At 41.6% G+C, this 20,436-nt stretch overlaps 1 protein-coding gene across 28 annotated transcripts in view; it reads right to left on the bottom strand.

Moving 5' to 3' along the window:
- The window catches only part of GPHN (gephyrin), a 303,782-nt gene extending 291,657 nt beyond the window's left edge, over positions 1-12,125 (bottom strand). For 17 of the 28 annotated variants that reach the window (XM_060762603.2, XM_060762655.2, XM_060762628.2 and 14 more), the window contains exon 1: positions 10,051-10,174. In XM_060762603.2, the coding sequence (XP_060618586.1) occupies positions 10,051-10,159 (109 nt within the window). In that variant the 5' untranslated portion in view covers positions 10,160-10,174. Of the gene's footprint in view, positions 1-10,050; positions 10,175-10,536; positions 10,902-11,892 lie in introns of those variants that run through there. The other 11 variants (XM_060762841.2, XM_060762712.2, XM_060762772.2 and 8 more) reach the window with 6 other exon arrangements.
- Positions 12,126-20,436: the final 8,311 nt, after the last annotated feature.

The following is a 20,436-nucleotide window of genomic DNA, read 5'->3' as shown; positions in this document are numbered from 1 at the left end:
TTTCAGACTTTTTCCCAGCTTATGTCACATTAACGGACTTCAACTGCACTACAATACACTTTCACTGTGTGCATCGTCAATCCACAACATTTTGAAGATAGCTTGAAGCTGCATTAAACGGTTAGTATAAATGGCACTATTGTCAGAAGTTCCTAAGGCTCTGCAACACTCTCTGCAACATACCAAGTAGAAATGTACACTATTCCAAGTGCTGCCACACTGTGGATTTCCAATCTCTTCTCTAACTCAGCAGGAAATGTAGATACTTTGCATTGAGTGATCCACCATGACTTGAAGATCTCTTTACTGCTTTGTCTCCTACATTTCAGAACATATATGCATAAAAGTGAAGATCTTACCATATGCAAATCACTTTGCACTTTCAATGGATCTAACATACCAGTTTGTTGTCCTGTATACAAATAACCTTTTACTCTTTTTTTATAATTACACTGGGTTGTCACAATTAGTTTGATGTCATCCTCCAGTTCACCCCAAAATTGCTCTTCTTGAATACTTAGCCATCTCTGAACTAGTTAAAAAGCATTATCCTCAATATAGATTACTGAATAACTTTACATTCCATCTACTGTTGTGATAACTGCACTTTTATTCCTACTTATTTCCTCTTCGTGCCAAAGCATAAGAACAATCTCCCCAATATAACCATGACTGTAAGTCTACTCAGGAATAGGGATGAAAATAATATTCTGAATCTTACATTTTTCATTCAAAAATTGGGTTTCTTGCAAGGAGATACAGGGTGAGGCAGTATAACTTCCTTTTTAAAAATGCATGCCATTCAGTTGGTTGAAGACATAGAGGAGCGCTAGAGACCTCATTCGAGAGGTGGGAGTATAAAGTTCTGTCCTGACACAGTTCAGTTACCATCATGCGTTGGAACAGTGAGGAGCGTGCTTTTGCCGTTGAGGCCTACTTTTCAAGTGGACTTGGAGTGGCCGGCCCGCTCTCCAGATTTGGCCCCTTGTGATTTTTTTCGATGTGGTTTTTTGAAATCCCGCGTTTATGTGAACCATCCAAGGACTTTACAAGATTTGAAGACCAACATCCAGGAAGAAATTGCCAACATAACGCCTGCTATGCTGGGAAGAGTCATGACAAATGCCAGAAATCGGGTTACTCAGTGTATGGAGAATGGAAAATGGAGGACGTCACCTACCTAATTTGATCTTCAAATCTTCAAAAATACGTAAAACTTTAGGTATGCGCCTACATTATAAAAAAAATTAAAAAATGATTCATACAATGGGTTTTATTAAGTTTTGAAAAAAGGAAGTTATGTTGGGTTCTTGTGGGTTTTTTCGGGCTATAGAGCCATGTTCTAGAGGCATTTCTCCTGACATTTCGCCTGCATCTATGGCAAGCATCCTCAGAGGTTGTGAGGTCTGAAGTTATGTTGCCTCACCCTGAACAACATCAGAAAGAGCAATCAAGCAAAAGACTGCACATTTTTCTCCTGCTATTCAAATGTCCGAATGTATTCTAGAGGATTGTTCTGTTGAGAAATACAAGTCAGTGTTGCTATTTTTCAATTTCTGCAGAATAATTCTTCCACAATACTATTCTATTGAACAAGGGTAGACTATTTCAGAGGACTATTTATCTTTGTATTCATAGACAAAACAGGCAAGGATTTCCTTCCTTAATTTGGAGATTTTTTGAGGGACTCTGCCAAACATTCATTTTTATTTTAATATTTACTTTATTTTTATCCCATCTTTTTCCTGATATAGGGATTCAAGGTGGCTAACGGCAAACATGATATAAAATACTTAGAACACTGTAAATTCATTAAAATATAGATATAAAAATAAAAATAATAAATCTGGAACAAAAATATTGGGATACATTTAAAATTACACTTAGAAATAACACAACCCACCCAAAATCCCACTCACCCTATCCCCAGCACAGCTGATGGCAGAGGTACATTCTGACCTGTCTGTGAAAATTCATCTACTAGGGTGAGGCCCAAGTACCACAGGGATAGGGATAGGATAAGGAGAACAAGACAACTTGACCTGATATATTTGTCACAGAAAGAATAAATGCTAGTAGTTTTGTTCTTCCCAGCTAGAAATAACAGCCATAAGCATTCTTAACTAAGATCTATAGCTGAACCTGTGCTGTCTTCCTTTCCCCCAGTAATGTTTCCTTTTATGCTATGTCTTTTAGACCAACATTTCTCAACCTTTTCACCCTGGAATCATTGAAATAATTTTCAGGTCTTAGGGAACCCCTTCCTAAAAATTGAATCAATAGCTAATCCCCATCCTACCCACCCATCCCGAAAAGAAAAATATTTTTTCAATCACCATGTTTTATAGAACTTCTCAGGAATCCAAGAGTTTCACAAACCCCTGGTTGAGAAACCCTGGTTTACACTATGAGTGTGAAGGAACTGTCGAATCTTTAAGCTGCTGTAGATAAATTTTTCCAGCAGAACAAGATTAATATGTATTAAAATACAGTCAAATATATAGGACCTATCAGAATGATACTGTAATAAGTGGTCATCTTAAAAACTCCCCTATATACTTTTGTATAAGTCTAGAAATTTTAGTCAAAAATAAATTGGGCTTATATGTGGTTTAATGTGTATATTGTACACACACACACATGAATCATCCTTCTATGCATAGAAAAATGAAAGGCAAGATCTGAGCCTATCCCAGGAGAGCCTAAAAACAGCATCCAGTCCACTCTATTCTCTCTGCCAGGGTGCTACCTCAGGACAATTTAATGTTCAAGAAGGGACATGGTCTCAGTTAAAGGTGGCCGCCCCCCTGAGATGGCATTGGTACATTCCCCCTCCATGGAATGAACCTTGACGTATCCATAAATTTGCCCCCAAAACCTGCCTTTGACTTATAGAATCACAGAATCATTGAGTTGGAAGAAACCTTGTGGGCCATCCAGTTCAACCCCATGCCAAGAAGCAGGAAAATTGCATTCAAAGCACCCCTGACAGATGGCCATCCAGCCTCTGATTAAAAGCCTCCACCATACTCAGGGGCAGTGAGTTCCACTGCTGAACAGCTCTCACAATCAGGAAGTTCTTTCTAATGTTCAGATGGAATCTCCTTTCTTGTAGGTTGAAGCCATTGTTTTGCATCCTAGTCTCCAGGACAGCAGAAAATAAGCTCCCTCCCTCCTCCCTATGACTTCCTCTTACATATTTATACATGGCTATCATGTCTCCTCTCAGCCTTCTCTTCTTCAGGCTAAACATGCTCAGATCTATAAATCGCTTCTCATAGGGCTTGTTCTCTTATATATAAGGCCAACTGATATAAGTATATGCAATAGTCAGTAAGGCAAAAATTCCACATTTCCAGAAGCAATGACATTTTTAGCCAAATGTGATATTCTACATGCTGGGCCATATAATGTCTCATAAAACATATCACCAGGGGTTTTTTTTTCCAAAATGAATTTTAAAGTAACTGTGAGCCTATGGTCAAACGTCATCGGACTCCCTTCCTAAACTCTATTTAGACAGAGGCATGCAAAATGCAAGATAACAAATGCATAACTAGATAAACATGATAAAAATGAATAGTGCTAATAAAGGTTGCTCAATAAAGCTACGGGAACATAAGACCGAACAGACATTAAGCCAGTAGAGTGTTCTTGCTCTGTCAAGGCCAAAAAAATCAAACAAGAGATCTAGAAGGATCATAGAAAAGAATCAGGCAACACATATTTCTTGATGACCTACAAAAATGATATATCGTTGTGGGAAAGACTCAAGTGCTGAAACATAGCACCGCCAAGGAGGAATCCCATGGTATCCTGGAAACTGCATGGGTCAAGTAAGGAGGAGGAAAACCAAAGTGAGACAACTTATTTCTTCTGTTTTAAGGATCAGAAATGTGGATAGCTTGGGGTCAACTTGGAAGAGCACAATTCCAAAGAGAACACTCCATTCACTATCTCAGTCCTCACAAAGTGAGGCCAAACTCTAAACATTTACCTTCCCTCAATGACTTTCTCTTGCTAATCCTAGCATGCCCTGGAATACCAGAGAATGATGTCTTGAATATGAAGAAAATCATGTTAATGCCTTTCACTGGAAACCACATGATGTGTTTTTAACTGTAATTGTTATGAGAAAAATGATGACTGATAGAGCAGTCAAGGTACATGATAAAAGATTTTTAAACAGCTGATACTCTGTTGTCTATAAAGACGAAAAATGAATAATTGCACAACAATTATTGTTTTATAATGGGAGAATCAATAAGATTTAATGAAGGTTGTGAGAGGCGGGTAAGAAATAAAATTATGATTATTATTCATATTATGTCAGGAAATGTGTTTAAATGAAGTCAGTGGAATTTATTTTTAAGTGAACATGTACGTGATCATGCTGTAAGCCTAATGCCATGACAGTTTACATGAAGCAGTCAGAATTCCCTTGGAAGAATATAAATTCTTATTTCCAAACTCTTATTTACTTCATCAAAACTAATCCACAGTGCAATGATTCTCTGTATTTATTTCCAGACTTATTTCTCTGAGTCATTATATTGAAAACCCTACCTGGAAGTTCAAACAGATCAATATTCAAAAAGGAGCAGAGCTGTTAGAAACATCATTTGTTGTATAACGCCAGTTCAGAAGTGAGAATTACAATAGAGTATTTTTACACACTAAACACTCAGATGAGAGACATATTAACCTTTATTCCAACTGTGTTTTATGTTACAACAACTAGGCACACAGATCAAGTTGTTACTACATGTAGCAATAAATTATTGTATTGCAACATTCTTAAATAGTCTGTTTCCCTAATAGTCTTAAAATGTAGCTTTGTTTATAACACACACAAAATGTTATAATGAGGAAACTGGTATATTTTCTAAGCTCCCTGAACATAGCTTAGATATTATGTTACAATATACTTTTAACATTTCCAAGACATTAGCTCTTCTTCGTGTTTTGTTGAATTCTCTAAATTAAACCAAAGCATTCTTGATGATAAACCATACTGTTTTGATTTGCCATATATCCCCAAACATGGGACTACTCTCCAGAAAACTCCCATCTGAGACATTTGGGGAATCACTAAGGGTTCTTACACTGTATTTTAAATTAATTGTGTGTATAAACATGAAGTCAAGAGTGTAAGCTTTATATTACATTGTAATTTTAAGTGTTTTATTTTTACATGCCTCAACATGCAGTGCTATCAAGGGTATTTCAAATGATCACATAAGGAAAGCTGCAAGCTATCAAGAGCAAAGACTTTCATATTTTTAATTAAAAATCTACTGAAGCTGGCCACATGTCAACATATATTACAGTGAAGTGTTTATTACACAACTTGGATAATAGTCAGAAATAGTATTAAAATATGGCTAGTAATATGCCTTGCAACTATCATTTTTAAAAGGCCTTACTACTTTTTACTCTGACAAATCAATAGAACCATTGTTTGCTGTGCAGTAGAATTCTTATTCATGTTCAAAAATCCTTTAACATGACTTTTATGATATGAAACAATTAAAGGAAGTCAAAAGTGCATTCTACACTAATGAGCTAACTTCCAATTAATCCTACTATGTTACAGGAAAAAAGTGATGGCTAAACATTTTCCAAATGAGCAATGTGACTTCAATTAGTTTTTTTTTTTTAAAAAAAACCCAGATTATTTCAAAATGCCTATAAGGCATGTTTAATTAAAGGATTCTATAAGACATCTTCACATGAATACCTATGGTAAGTAGTTAAAATGACTCAATTTTACTAAGGCTAAACAACAATCATTTTTGAATGATTTTGCCATTTTCACAGGATTTAAAGCTATGAGACAAATAACGAATGAATCCTACTTGCAACTGTACTTTTTCATGTCTTGCTACTTCACTACAAAATCATGGCATCAAGGTAGTAGGTAAACAATTTGTAAAAAAAGATATCCTTTACAATCCCCATCTAAAATTATTGTTTCTAAGATCTCATTGTGTCTACAAGATTAAAAACTGTATTTGCAAGTAGGGAAGAGCTTAGTTTTGATATCACAATCACATTCAAATGTAAAACACAATGTTAAGACTGATTAAACAACCAATTCCATTTTCTTTAGTTTGAGCCAAAACAGCCAAAATTATATAAATATGAGTAATATTTACACTCAAAACGAAATACAAAACATGCATAGCAAAAATGCCATAATATTTTTATAATGTTGTCACTCACCTCCTAGAATATATATGCAGTATGTAGATGGAAAGACAAATACATTTCAGTTTTCATACCTCATCAAACCACATCTGGTATACTTAACAAGCCAGTCGTCCATTATATAGAAACATCACAAAAATGTGTATTTTAGATAGCAGCTTCTCGAGTATTATTCTCTGCCACAGTATAATTCAGAAAAAGGTGGAAAAAAACAGGAAGAAAATTCCAAGCCCAAACTATATTCTGCTTGCAGCTGATGATGATGAAAACCAAAGGCTGGCAGTTTTAGTACCAAGAGGAGAGAACAGCACACCATCAGATGTTGGGATTTCCCTCTGTCACATTCAGACTCAGGAAGGTTCCAAACAGCCATTCATAGGCAGACCACAGGCTCCTCCAAAATCTGGGACAGCCAAATACGCAGTACACGAATATAGAACATGCCTTTTAAAAGGGAAGCATTTTGATTAATGCCACAGTTCCCAGCTTGCTATTCAGATCCTCATTCAGCTATTTTATCCAGTCGCCTCCTATAAACTAAAATCCTTTCTTTGGAAAAAATCTGTTATTCCCAAGTCTTCCTTCAGAAGATGAATATGTGCATGAAAATTTCTTTGGGATTTTTCAATATCCATCCACCTTCATTCTCTTTACTGAACACCACACAATCATTCAGAGCCTTTAGTTTTATTTCCAGGCATACATCTCTATACAAAGTCAGTATTACAATAAGGACACCTAGGGAAAAAGGAAGCTTCGCACTAAATACTCAGTACAGAGTTTGAGCAATGCCCTGGAAGATACTTTCCAAGCAAATGGAGACTGGCATCAAAGATCAATGCATTCAGGCAAAAGCCAAGACCTACAAGCTCCAAAACATCTACCTACAAGTACAAAAGGCCACCATCTATTGAAGGGGAAATTCCCTTATTATGTACAACCCTTCATGATGCCAACCTCTTTTTCCTTTTACCCCAAGTAGCTGAATAGTGGCAATTCAGAGAGACACACTTCCTTTGAGGAGGGAATAGAAAACCAAGGACTGGCAGCTGCACATAGAAGGGAAGGACATGGCTGGTGAAAAAAGCCAAACATAGTAGCCAGGAATAGCCAATGTCGCTGTTCACTCATGCCACTAGTTATGAGAATGGAATATGGTAGGCTCCCAGTCACTGCAAGGGAGCACAGGAGAGAGAGACAGTGGCTGATGTTCTTTACTGCCACCTCTCTGTTTGGTTCGCCATTCATGCCGGCAACAGAGGCAGCTGCTTCTTCCATCAGCTGACCTGCCACCTCTGGCTGGTGCAGTGGTCCCAACCCAATCAGCCACACTGTTTTGGCATGGAAGAAATGAAAGGCAAGCTGCAGCTCTTTGTAGCCTTCTCTGATATGAGAGGAAGAGCCACAGGCCACAGCAAGGAACATCATCGTTTCCTGCCACTCACCCACCATCTCCCTCAGGGCGGCCCACTAAGGGAGGCACCAGAAGCCCTTCCTGGCTCCGCTGTGGTGGAAAGTAGCACAAGGAGCAGCAGCAGCAGGATTTGGGAAGACTGGGCCCATGGTGAGAAAAAGAAGAGTTGGGGCCACCAAGGCCATGCATGATGGCAGGGCATGAACTCCTTATTTGTGGCCATGATTGAGGATGGCATGATTTTAATAGTGAATGCAATGTTTTTATGAAATTTTTAATTTAAGTGTATTTTAATTGTTTGTTGTCCAAAGGCACTGAATAGTTGCCATATGTAAGGCCGCCTTGAGTCCTCTTTGGGGCAGAGATGGGTGGGTCACAAATACAGTAAATAAATAGTTCTCTCATTCCTTCATCCTCCTGGACTGAGCTACCAGACTGGGAAGTACACTGACAACACGGATTTGCAAGGAAGCCTTCTAACTGAGGCTGCATACACACAACAGAACAGTGGTTCTTCACCTGTGGGCCATGCATCACCAGTGGGCCGCAAGAACAAAAATCTGGTCTGCGAGCCTCCTTCCTCTTAATTATTTTATTTATTTTATTTCCACTCTTTTCACACTGCTTGCCATCCCTTCCCTGTTGCTGACCATGGCATATGTTCTGTATCAGAAACTAGAGCGGATGTGTTCTATCCAATGCGATTTTCTGAATTAGCACCCAAACTGAATCTAAAGTTGCCCAAAAACTGAGTCATAACCATTTTGGTAGTAATGTTGGAGAGTAGTCCCTGGTCAAAGTCCATAGAACAAGCCCTATGAAGAGCAGCTTAAAGAGCTAGGCATGTTTAGCCTGAAGAAGAAAGGCTGAGAGGAGAAATGGTGGCCATGTATATATGTGGGAGGAAGTCATAAGGATGGGGAGGGAGCTTGTTTTCTGCTGTCCTGGAGACTAGGATGTGGAACAATGGCTTCGAACTACAAGAAAGGAGATTCCACCTGAATATGAGGAAGAACCTCCTGACTGTGAGAGTTGTTCAGCAGTGGAACTTTCTGCCCAGGAGTGTGGTGGAGGTTCCTTCTTTGGAGGCTTTTAAAGAGATGCTGGGAGGCCATCTGTCAGGGGTGCTTTGAATGCAATTTTCCTGCTTCTTGGCAGGGGGTTGAACTGGATGGCCCATGAGGTCTCTTCCAACTCTATGATTCTATAAAGTGGTCCCTGGTCAAGGAGTCCTTGGTCAAAAAGGGGTTGGGAACCACTGCTGTAGATGGAATGGAGCTGGACACTACTTGGCTCAGTCAATGCTATGGAACCCAAATCTGGTGAGACAGAGGAACCTGCATAATTTTCAAGGTACTGGCCAGCCCCACTTTGAGTCTCCTTGAGAGAAAAAGCAGGGTATAAATAAATATAATATATATAGTGTGTATATTGTGTGTGTGTGTGTGTATATATATGTGTGTGTGTGTGTCTATAAATATATCTCTCCCATAAATCCTATGGAACCCTGGAAGGCATTGTAGTGTGGCGAGGCATCACCATGCTGTAAGGCAGGCATGGGCAAACCTCAGCCTTCCCTCCAGGGGTTTTGGACTTCAACTCCCACCATTCCTAACAGCCTCAGGCCCCTTCCTTATGTATATATAGGGGAAAGGAAGGGTCCTGGGGCTGTTAGGCTCGTCTCGGGGGCCGCACAGGGAAGCCCCTGTGCCAAGGAGGCGCTGCTCCTGCTCCGAGGCGGCAGGGACGGCGGGGGCTCCTCTCGCCTCACAGGTAACCGAGCTTTCGGATTGGGAGAGGGGGGGGGGGGGGGAGAGAGAGGCTGGCACCACTCAAAACTGGGCTGGGGATCCTGGAAGCTGTAGTTCCACAAGGCCTTACAACAGGCATGGGCAAACCTCGGCCTTCCCTCCAGGCGTTTTGGACTCAAACTCCAATCATTCCTAACAGCCTCAGGCCTTTTCCATTTCCCCCTCAGCCGAGGTTTGCCCATGCCTGTTGTAAGGCCTTGTGGAACTGCAGCTCCCAGGATCCCCCGTCCAGCTTTGAGCGGTGCCAGGCTGTCAGTCCCCCTCCCTCCCCCCCCCCCCCAAACCGCGAGCTCGGTTACCTGCGGGGCGAGAGGGAGCCCCCGCCTTCCCTGCCGCCTGGGAGCAGGAGCAGCGTCTCCTTGGCACCGGGGCTTCCCTGCGCGGCCCCCGAGGCGAGCCGAACAGCCTCAGGCCCCCTCCCTTTACCCGATATATATAAGGGGCCTGAGGCTGTCAGGAAAGGTGGAAATCCAAACCTCTGGAGGGAAGGCCGAGGTTTGCCCATGCCTGGTGTAAGGCCTTGTGGAACTCCATCTCCCAGAATCCCGCGCCCAGCCTTGAGCGGTGCCAGCCTGCCTGCTCCCCCCCCCCCGCTTTCCTTGCGAGCGCGGTTACCTGCGGGGCGAGAGGGAGCCCCTTCCGCCTGGGAGCAGGAGCAGCGCCGCCTTGGCACCGGGGCTTCCCTGCGCGGCCCCCGAGGCGAGCCCGGCGCCCCCACATCCATCCTCCTCCTCCCTCCCTCGTCTTCCTTCCTTCGCCCGGGTTATTTACGGGCCAGTCCCCAGCGGGAGCTGCGAACTCGAGGCTGCGGCACTGAGCAGCCCTCCCGCCCGCATGCGGCAGGCGCCCAAACCGGCCCCCGCCGCCGCTGCTCTCCGAGGCGCTTTCCCTCCTCACTTCTCCCTCCCTCCCTCCCTCCCGCTTGGAAGGGCCTTTCCTCCGCTCTCTCTCTCGGTCTTCACCCGGCGAAGGGAAAAGGCGAGGAGCGCTGGCTTGCCTCTTTCCCTTCTTCCCTCCCTTCCTTGACAGCCCTCTCTCTCTCCCCCGCAACTTCCAGGCTCCCTCTCTCGCAGCCCTCGGCTTCCCCGTCTCGCCCGTTACCTGTGAGGACCCCCACGCGGATTTGGTGGTCGTGGTTGGTTAAAATCATCCCCTCCGACGCCATGTTTCCCAGCGCAGGCACCGCACTGACAGGGAGGCGGGTGGGGGGAGCCGCGGGGGGGGGGGAGGAGGAGGAGGAAGAGGAGGAGGAAGGCGAAGAAGGCGCGCGCGAGCGGGGAAGGAGGAGGGGAGGGGGAGCCAGGCGCGCGAGGAGGAGCCAGCGGGAAGTGTGGCGCGCAAGGGGAGGGGGGAGGGAAGGAGGGAGGGAGGGAGGGAGGGAGGGAGAGGGAAAGAGGAGAGGCAAGAGAAGGCCAAGGGATTGAGAGAGTGAGGGAGAGCGGGGAGGGGGAGCAAGTAGTGGGCGGAGCCACTCCTCGAAGGGGGCGGTCCTATGCCTCGCGCGGGCTGAGGCAGTATATAGACATGGGGGCGGGGACAGTGGAAGGGGCGTTGCTTCATTGGAGCAGAGGCAGTATATAGAAAAAGGGGGCGGGGACAGCGGGAGGGGCGGTCCTACGCCTCGCGCGCGTTGAGGCCGTCTCTAGCAAAAAAGGGGGCGGGGACAACTGGAGGGGCGGGGCTTCGTGGGGACATTCCTACGCCTCGCGCGCGCTGAAGCCATCTATAGCAAAAAAAAGGAGGGCGGGACAACAGGGGCGGGACTTCGTGGGGAAGCCAATCAGGTCTCGAGAGGGGAGGAGCTCCCCGTCCAAGTCCACATCAGTCGAGGACCGAGATGAGCGCTGTTCCTCGCTTCCCGCTGCCTTCCTTCCTTCCTTCCTTCTCTCTTTTCCGCTCGAAAGGGTTAAAGGCAAGCCGAGATATGGGGGACCTCCTGCTTGCACCCGGGAAGCGGGGAAGGTGGGGTTTTTAATGGGGAGGGACGGAGAGGGGGGAGGAAATCCTTTTCCTGCCATCCTTCCTTCCTTTCTTCCTTCCTTGAGCTGAAAGCCACAAGCCTCCCAATGGCTCTGACCTCTTTCCGTCTTCCTGCAACGGGGGGGGGGGGGGGGGTTAAAACGTGCCCGGGATGTTCCCTCGGCTTTGCCCCTGCACTGCACCCACATAGGCATCCGTCACCATTTTCCTTTTCTTTCTTTTTTTTGTAATGCATCCACACGTAATTGACCGCATCACGCTGCGCTGGCACGGAGCGCACTGCATTCATACGTGCAAGGAGGAGCTGCACGCGCGCGGACGGCTTCTTCCCCTTCGCAGCGCATTGCCTTGCTTCATTCCCCATTGCGGCCACGTTGGCTCCCCCTTGCACTGCATCCAGGGCACGGGGCTGGTGGGTGGGAGCAGGGAGGGAGGGAGGCCAGCCCGAGGCTCAGGTAGGGTTGGCCGTGGAGTTACCTGCCAGGCACGGAAGCTGCGGCCATGTCATTGGGAAACCCTCTCGCCCATCCTTCCCGTGCACATGCCCCTTGCTCTTGCGTAACCCTGCATCACTCCGCAGGTTGGCATACCTGCACTGCTCCTCAAGACGGACAGGCAATCCTCCTACTAAAGCATGGGCTGGGCGCCTGCCACGTGCTGCGCCTGCCAACGCACGTGGCTCCACTCCCGTGGTGGATGGTGGAGGGCACTTGGCGCTTTGGGCCAGGAATTCAAATGGTACCAGTTCCATACGTAACTCCCCCCCCCCCTCTCTCTATATATGTTTATCTATAGAGAGAGAGAGAGTTACACAAGGACCAGCATGGGTATGTATGCTGTCTTGGGTATACCATTTTGACAAGCTATCTATATATCTTCTATCTGCTATATAAATAAAAATTTAATGTTCATTTGTGGGTTAACATAACTCACAAACCACTGGACGCATTGACACCAAATTTGGGCACAATACAGGTATCAGGCCAATGAGTGATCATCACTCATAAAACCACTGGAGAACAGCAGAAGAGACTTTAAAAGCCAAAAAACAATAATACATTACAAACAGATTCCTGGTTCTTGATTCCTGACAAGTGGAAGAGATCTGAATTGTCAACAGGGAGACTGGTAGTCCCCTCTCAGAGGGCAAGAGCATTGCAATGGAGATGTTTTAAGGGAGGTCTTCTCAGAGGGCCAGTTAAAGATGAAAGCAAGCTGGAGAAGGGAGTCCTTAAGATGACAAAAGTTGGGCAACAATTCAATTCTTGAATCCTATCTTCAGAAAATACATACCTAGGCAACACTTAGTACTTCCACCACTAGTAATATAGAAAACTAAACTTCCAACAATAATAATATTATAATAAACTTTATTTATACCCCGCCACCATCTCCCCCAATGGGGGACTCGGGGCAGCTTACATGAGGCCAAGCCCAAACAACAAATTATAATACAGTAAAATACAATAAAATAAAAACCGAAACGCAAGCAACAACACAGTAAAATACAGAAACATAATGAATACAATAAGCAATGGATACAAAACATAAGAGTACAATGAACAATCACAATAACAGTGAGCGGGCCACATGTATGATAAAATGGTTAAAAACTCAGGGTGAGATAAAAGGAGCAGATTATTTGCAGGGGCGCACGCGTAGGGGAACGGGGTAGTAAACATGCTTTCATACAAGGGGAGGTGTATTCCAAAGACAAAAGCGTTGAGGGGAGCAATAGTATAAGGTTGTGTGGCTACTCTCCGAAAGTGCAACGGCAGAGCCAGGTCTTGAGAGTCTTTTTAAAGCTTTTTAAGGTAGGGGCTTTCCTAATCTCTCCAGGCAATAAGTTCCAGAGTCGGGGAGCCACAGAGGAGAAGGCTCTCTCCCTTGTACCCACAACTGACATAACTATAACTACGACAATAGTTACTGGTTGTAGACTTCTTTTTTAAATTAATTTTTATTCAAAAATTTAACACAAAGACAAAAAATATAAAAAGTATACAATTTAACACATCTAAATCTAAGATAGTCACTTTAACATAAAACATACCTACACTAATAAACACATATTAAACACACAGCTACCAAAACTGTTCTCTGAATCTCGCACCACATTCTATATGTTTTTATTGCTTATTTTCCTATTTCCTATAAATAATGCTAAACAACTACACTTCTACTTTTAAAGAAATTTTGGAGCATGGCTGAAACATGCTGCACTCCGTATTATACTTCAGTGTGAACCAGTTAGTGTCTCCACACTTAAAAGCTAAATTCCACACAGCACGCTGAAGGAATAACATGACATTTTGTTTTGCCATTCATGTACTTTTATATTGGTTTTATCCTGCAGTTTTAACCAAGTCACTGATGAAAATAGTGAACATACCTAAAGGCAACACTGATCCTTTTGGGAAACAATTTAACAACTTTGCAACGGAGTTTATCCACTTCTTTAGGCAATAGAATTACATTAAAACACATTCGTGCAATAGCTTTATTAATTAAAGAGGGGGTTTAAAGGGACACTCTAGATGTCTAGCTTTTTTTACTTTTTTCCCTTCCCTCCAACCTTTTTTTAATGGATGTCATTGCATTGTTTTAAACAGAATCTCATGGTGCCTACCTTGCATCCTATAATACTATTTCTATCCCTGTATCTGTGTATGTAATATGTGCGAGGCCCTCCTTTCACCCCCTGTTTAAGGAGCTCCATTGGCTTCCATTCATCTTCCAGTCCCAATTCAAGGTACAGGTTCTTACCTTTAAAGCCCTAAACGGTTTGGGACCTGCCTACCTTCGTGACCGTATCTCTCTCCATGAACCAGCCCGAACTCTTCGATCCTCGGGCGAGGCCTTCCTTTTGCCCTTGGCCAGTCCTCAGACTCGCATTGTGGATACAAGGGAGAGAGCCTTCTCCTCTGTGTCCCCCCAACTCTGGAACTCATTGCCCGGAGAGATTAGGAAAGCCCCTACTTTAGAAACCTTTAAAAAGAGTCACAAGACCTGGCTCTACTGTTGCGCTTTCATAGAGTAGCCACATAATTTTATGCTATTGCTCCCTCAACATGTTTGCCCCAGGAGTCCCCCCCCCCCCCCAATGTACGAAGGTTTGTTTATTTTCCTGTCTCTCTATGAGTTCTCCCTTACAATTAGTTCTGCCCCCTTATCTCACCCGGAGTTTTTAAACCATTTTATGTACATGTGGCCCACTCTCTGTCATTATGTTTGGTTTCTGTGTTCTGTGTATATTCTTTTATATGTTTTGATGTTTTACACTTTAATGTTATGTTGTTTATTTTATTACAATTTGTATTTTTATATTGAAGTTGTTGTTCAGGCTTGGCCCCATATAAGCCGCTCCGAGTCCCAGTTGGGGAGATGGTGGCGGGGTATAAATAATGATGATGATGATGATTATTATTATTATTATGTCAAACCAAAACAAGATGAGCCTCAGAGGTCTTTATCTTTAAGATACCCCACAGAAATATTTCCTGGGCTGAGAGGAGAGGCTGGGCTGATCCTCCAAGCTATTCCTGGCAAAGATGATAATGAAGATCCATTGTGTATACATGTAGAAATATAAGACAGTTTCCATGGTGGATCTGATAGTCAGCCGATGTTTGTTCAGCCAAGTATCCCACTTGGGCTGAGAGATTGCTGGTCATGGAAACAGAAACTTGGAATATATACATTTGCAAATTCTTTTTTTTTAAAAACCAGAAGACTAACTGGAATTCAATAAAGAACGTAAACATCCGTGAAGGGGGAGGTTTGCAAACACTGGTTTGAGATCAATTTATTGATCACCATTTTGGCTTTTATTTATTATTTCATTTAACTACTTTTTGATCATATGTCAATTTTTCCTTTATTAAATCTTTCTTCTAAGCCACATAATTTCAGGACTGCACCTCAAAAAAGAATACCTTCATCAACCAACTGAAATATGCAAAATAGATTATACAAGCATTCAAAGCGTCCCTGGCTTCTTCATCAGGCAAAAATATTAAAATTTCATATAGAAAAAAAATATGTTATTCCCCTCAGGAAGGACCTAGGTCATAATATAATTTTAAAATTTAAAATCTCCACAATTTTTTTTAAAAAAAGAAATGTGTACATGGATGGCCCCATGTCAGCATACTAATCAGTATCAGTGAACCTCTGCAAGACAGGACTAAAAACAACTTTTAGCCCTAAATAGTTCTGGCCCAGATTACCTGTCTGAACATATCTCTTGGTACAAACCATCACAAAACTTAAGATCATCTGGAGAGGCCTGCTCTTGACCCTATCGAAATTGCAAATGTGATTGGTGGGGACGAGGGACAGGGCCTTCTCATCAGTGGCCCCCTGCCTGCTCTCCCCAGAGACATCAGAAAGGCCACCTCCCTCCTGTCTTTTAAAAGAAAAATCAAGACCTGACTTTGGGACCAAGAGCTCGATTAGTGAGCAGCAAGTAAAATAATATTTTAACACTAATTGCAATGATTTGACCCGGACTGGATTTTAGACTCTGATTTTAATAGGCATGTGTTAATCAATTGTTTTAATTATTGTTTTAATATTTTAAACATTGTAACGTATTGTTGATTGTTTTATTATGATGACATCATATGGTGTTTGTGATGCTGCCCTGAGTCCCCCCTCGGGGGTGAGAAGGGCAGGGTATAAATATAGGAAATAAATAAATAAATAAACTTTGGCAGAAATACATGTATTTGCATGCATGACAGGTATGGGAAAATGGCAGGGTGGCCATTGTCATGCTATCAACAATGTTTTATTTTTTATCCATTTGTTTTATTCTATTTGTATCCTACCTTTCTCCTGGATTAGGACTCAGGTGGCTCACAAAAGAATACACAAAGAGCAATACAGTTCTTAAACATAATTAAAATGTAAATTTTCAAATAACATGTTGTAAAACAAGATCCAGTCATTAAAAAGCACGCATAAGTTAAAAAAAACTAAAGCATTTTCCAAAATTTAATGAGAGGCTTTCTGCAAGCAAGCTCCCATCAAAATGAGTTCACCCAGTGGACATATGTGGCCACTTAAGATGTATTTACCACACTGTACATGCTGTGTGGTGCTAATCAGGCCAACATGAGTCTATGCAGATTGTGAAAATGTAGTGCAAATGAGGCAGAGTTTTTTTTTTCCATAGGTAAAGAAACCTGGCTTAGACAAAGTTCTGTTGTAAGACAGCAGGCCACAAAGCTGAATTTTGTGCTTAAATCATTTTCAAACACAGTTAGTTGCTCTGCTCATTATATTAGACATACTGAGCTTGTGATCTCCATTACTTAATTGCAGTTCATCAACCTGAATATGATGTACACAAGAAAGATTCTAATCAGCAGCGTTCTTTAATATTAAAAAATAATAGGAAACAGAACCTGTTGATGTTGAATTGTAAACATTCTTTTGTGAGAGTAAGGCCCATTGAAATCAACAGGACTGATTTCTGAGAAGATATACACAGGAAATTGCAACTATAATTCTGGAGGTTAAACATTGTATATGTGGTGAGTTTGCTTTAAAATAAAATTATCTGAGGCAAATACTTAAGAAGATTTAAAACATCTGCTTGGTATTAATTCCTTAACTCTATTTTCTATTGCATCTTACTGCTTTTTCTTTTTCTTTTCAATAATTCCCACTATTTTAAAACTTGTACCTATTGCAAATAGTGTATTTGGCTCAGCATTACAATGTTTTCTTTCTTTTTTTCCATTGGAGTGAAATCAAGTAAAGTCACAGGACTTGCTATCTCAGTAGATCATTAATAGAATTTTATCTCTATTGTCCAAATGAGAAAAAAAGGACTCATTGCTAACTAGTGGACCAATAATATATCAGAGGCATTTATTTTACTTATTGCTGAGAATTCAAGAAGCACATTTAAGTATTTCGATTTTAATATTTATATGTTGTAAATTTTAAATTGCATTTTAAAGTTTTGAGCCACTTTGAATCTCAGTCAAAGAGATAAAAGCAGGATAATAATAATAATAATAATAATAATAATAATAATAATTCTAGACACTTGGGAAGTATCCGATGTGTGATCCAATACAACAGCCAGCAGAATGTCTGATGTGGACTCCTCTTGTTGTGTTTCAAATAATAATAATAATAATAATAAACCGCAAAGTCCTAGACACTTGGGAAGTGTCTGACGTGTGATCCAATATAAAAGCCAGCATAGTGACCTTGTTTGCTGTGTACTAATCTTGTTGTGTGTCAAATAATAATAATAATAATAATAATAATAATAATAATAATACACATACAGTAAAATAGTAATAGTAATATTAATATCTTAAGTAACATTCAGCTTGTTAACCATAAAATTCCAGTTGTATAATAATCTTCTTTGAAAATAATAATTAAAAAAGACAAGGTGTTTTTTAAAAAGCTTTTATCAGTTAAAGGGGAAAATGCTTAAAACAGTACTTTGGAAGTTAAGAACACAACCTATCAATGCAGCTCATCACAATACATAATTTATAATTTAAGGTGCAATCATGTGCACATTTATTTGGGAGTAAATCTTACTAAACCCATTTAGACTTCTTTTCTATAAACCATTCCCTAGATTGTACAGACTGATTTCCAACAAAATGATCAACAGTACCCTACTCATACTACCCATACACACACGCTTATTTATTTTCCTAGCCTATCGTATTGGATTTGTAATTGATCCATTCCTATGGGCTTCATGCAAATCTATCATTTGCCAAAATATACAATCCTGTGCCTTTCTTTTCCATTTCTGGCTGAATAGCTTAACCATTATTTATTTATTTATTTTGTTGGTGGGAATATTATAAAAAGGCCAATTTGCTATTATAGGTTATTATAGGAATTTCATTTCTAGATCTATAAATAATGGGATCAGACTGGTCATGCTTATTAAAGTTTCTGCCATTTTCTGATACATATCTTTAGAAGAAAGTGAAATACAGCTAAAACGCATATCTAATTTATAATTCATTCAGTAATATAACCACAATTTGGGGGGCGGGGGAATCAACTGCAGTGAAAATCATTTTTGTGCAAAGGTGGTGTTGATGTTCTTGCATTTCAAAATTAATAAAATATAAATTAAAGTAATTGGCTGGTATAGCATTGAAACACCATTTCAAATACAAATTCCATGTTTCCCAAGAGATCAATATCCATTTTCTTTTTACTGGTTCATTCAGTTTCATTCTTTTCTGATCATCTGCATATAGTATCTACTGAGTCTTGTAACTATAATTTCTAGGAGGTTGTTTGATTAAGAAAAGATAACATCAATTTAAGAGTTTTGAGACATGCAGACACTATGGGTATGGGTACTACATTATACCCACTATCCTGGGGCATATCTGGTGTGCCATAAACCAGATTGACCCCAGGATGGGTGAGACAGGCACTCCCTGGCTGCTGAAGAGGTGTGAGGTAGTCCCAACCTGCTGAACGTGGTTCAACGCCATCAAATGGCCACCTCCCATTCTCTGGTCTGCTGTGGTCTCTGGCTGCAAAATGTGTCCTACTTGTGTGCCATCAATTGCAGTGACTTCAGCTAGTGCAACAAGGCGATCGGGGAGGAGAGGAGAGGGGATTCCTTCTCTCTTTTCCCACTTTCCACTGTCCTATCTGATGTTATTGCAGGTGAGGGCCAAATGGTAGGACCTTATGTTGCAGCTGAAGACCACTACGACACAGAGAATGGAAAGTGGCCACCTGGCAGTGTTGAACTATGTACTGCATTTGTCATGGATGGATATCGCCATGACATGGAAGACAGGAGGGGACAGTAAGTCCCATTCTGTGTCCCTGGGCTGCCTGATCTCAGGAAACACAGGGTGGCAGCTGCAGATGGTTCCATTCCAAAACTGTCTCAACTACCCAGACAGGCCTAAAATTAGAGGATGCTCCAATTCTGGGTCAAATGCTATATACAGGCAGTCCCCGAATTACAAACATCTGACTTACGAGAATGTAGGTGAGACAACAAGAAGGGAAAGAAATCTACCCCTAGGAAGGGCAAGAAAGGTATCTTCATTGAGAAGAAAAGGTGTCTCCATTGAAGCTTTATCACCAATCTTTATTTTCACAGCAAGCCAAATGTTTCAAAATCCAATTATCAAAGGGACAAAGAGGAAGGTGAAATCTTCCGAACGGGGCAAAACAAGCACCATGGGGACATTAACACTTCCCTATGCTATCCAAACCTAAAATATATGTATTTTTGGATAGAGTTACACTTTAAAAATGTATATGTTCTGACTTACATACAAATTCAAATTAAGAACAAACCTACAGAACCTATCTTGTTTGTAACTTGGGGACTGTAGGATTTTGGGGTGTTTCCAAAAAATTTCTGGAGTTTATGACTGAATCCACTACTTATCGACCTGGTGTTAGGCTCTTCTTAAACCTCTGCTGCTACCAAATGTGAACAGTTCCACAAATATCACAGTTACGACAAAGAGTGAGACATTTCCATTGTCTCCTTTTCTACTACCAATGTAAGGATCGGGTCCTCAAGCTACATATGCGTGATATGTATAAACCTTATTGCTGTTGGACAGCACTCCTCTTTAGTCACTGCTGCCACTACAGACACCTTGTCTAAATCCAAGCTTTTTAGTATATGGTGACCTCAGAGACCAAAAACCGATAAATACAAAATCAATGCTTTAACAACAAAAGGTGAACACAACAAATCCAATTACTGTAATTATTAGGACATTTAGAACACAGGCCACACTTTTTAAAACACTACACCCCTAACTAATTCTGAGTTTTATACATACCACACATTCTATCTTCTTTCTATCTAAGTATCCTTATTGCTTGTCTATATAAATTGTTATCCCAACTGCCATTCACCAGCTTTACTGAAATCCCTTCAGGCATTCCACCCATCATGATTCACTCTCAGCATTCCCTTCTCTCATCCTCTCTGGATCACTCATTGTCTTATTACTTGTAAAACACATAAACAAATCA

The sequence above is a fragment of the Anolis sagrei genome, chromosome 1 (assembly GCF_037176765.1).
Source record: "Anolis sagrei isolate rAnoSag1 chromosome 1, rAnoSag1.mat, whole genome shotgun sequence".
Taxonomy (NCBI): Eukaryota; Metazoa; Chordata; class Lepidosauria; order Squamata; family Dactyloidae; genus Anolis; species Anolis sagrei.
This window is presented reverse-complemented; position numbering and strand designations above follow the sequence as displayed.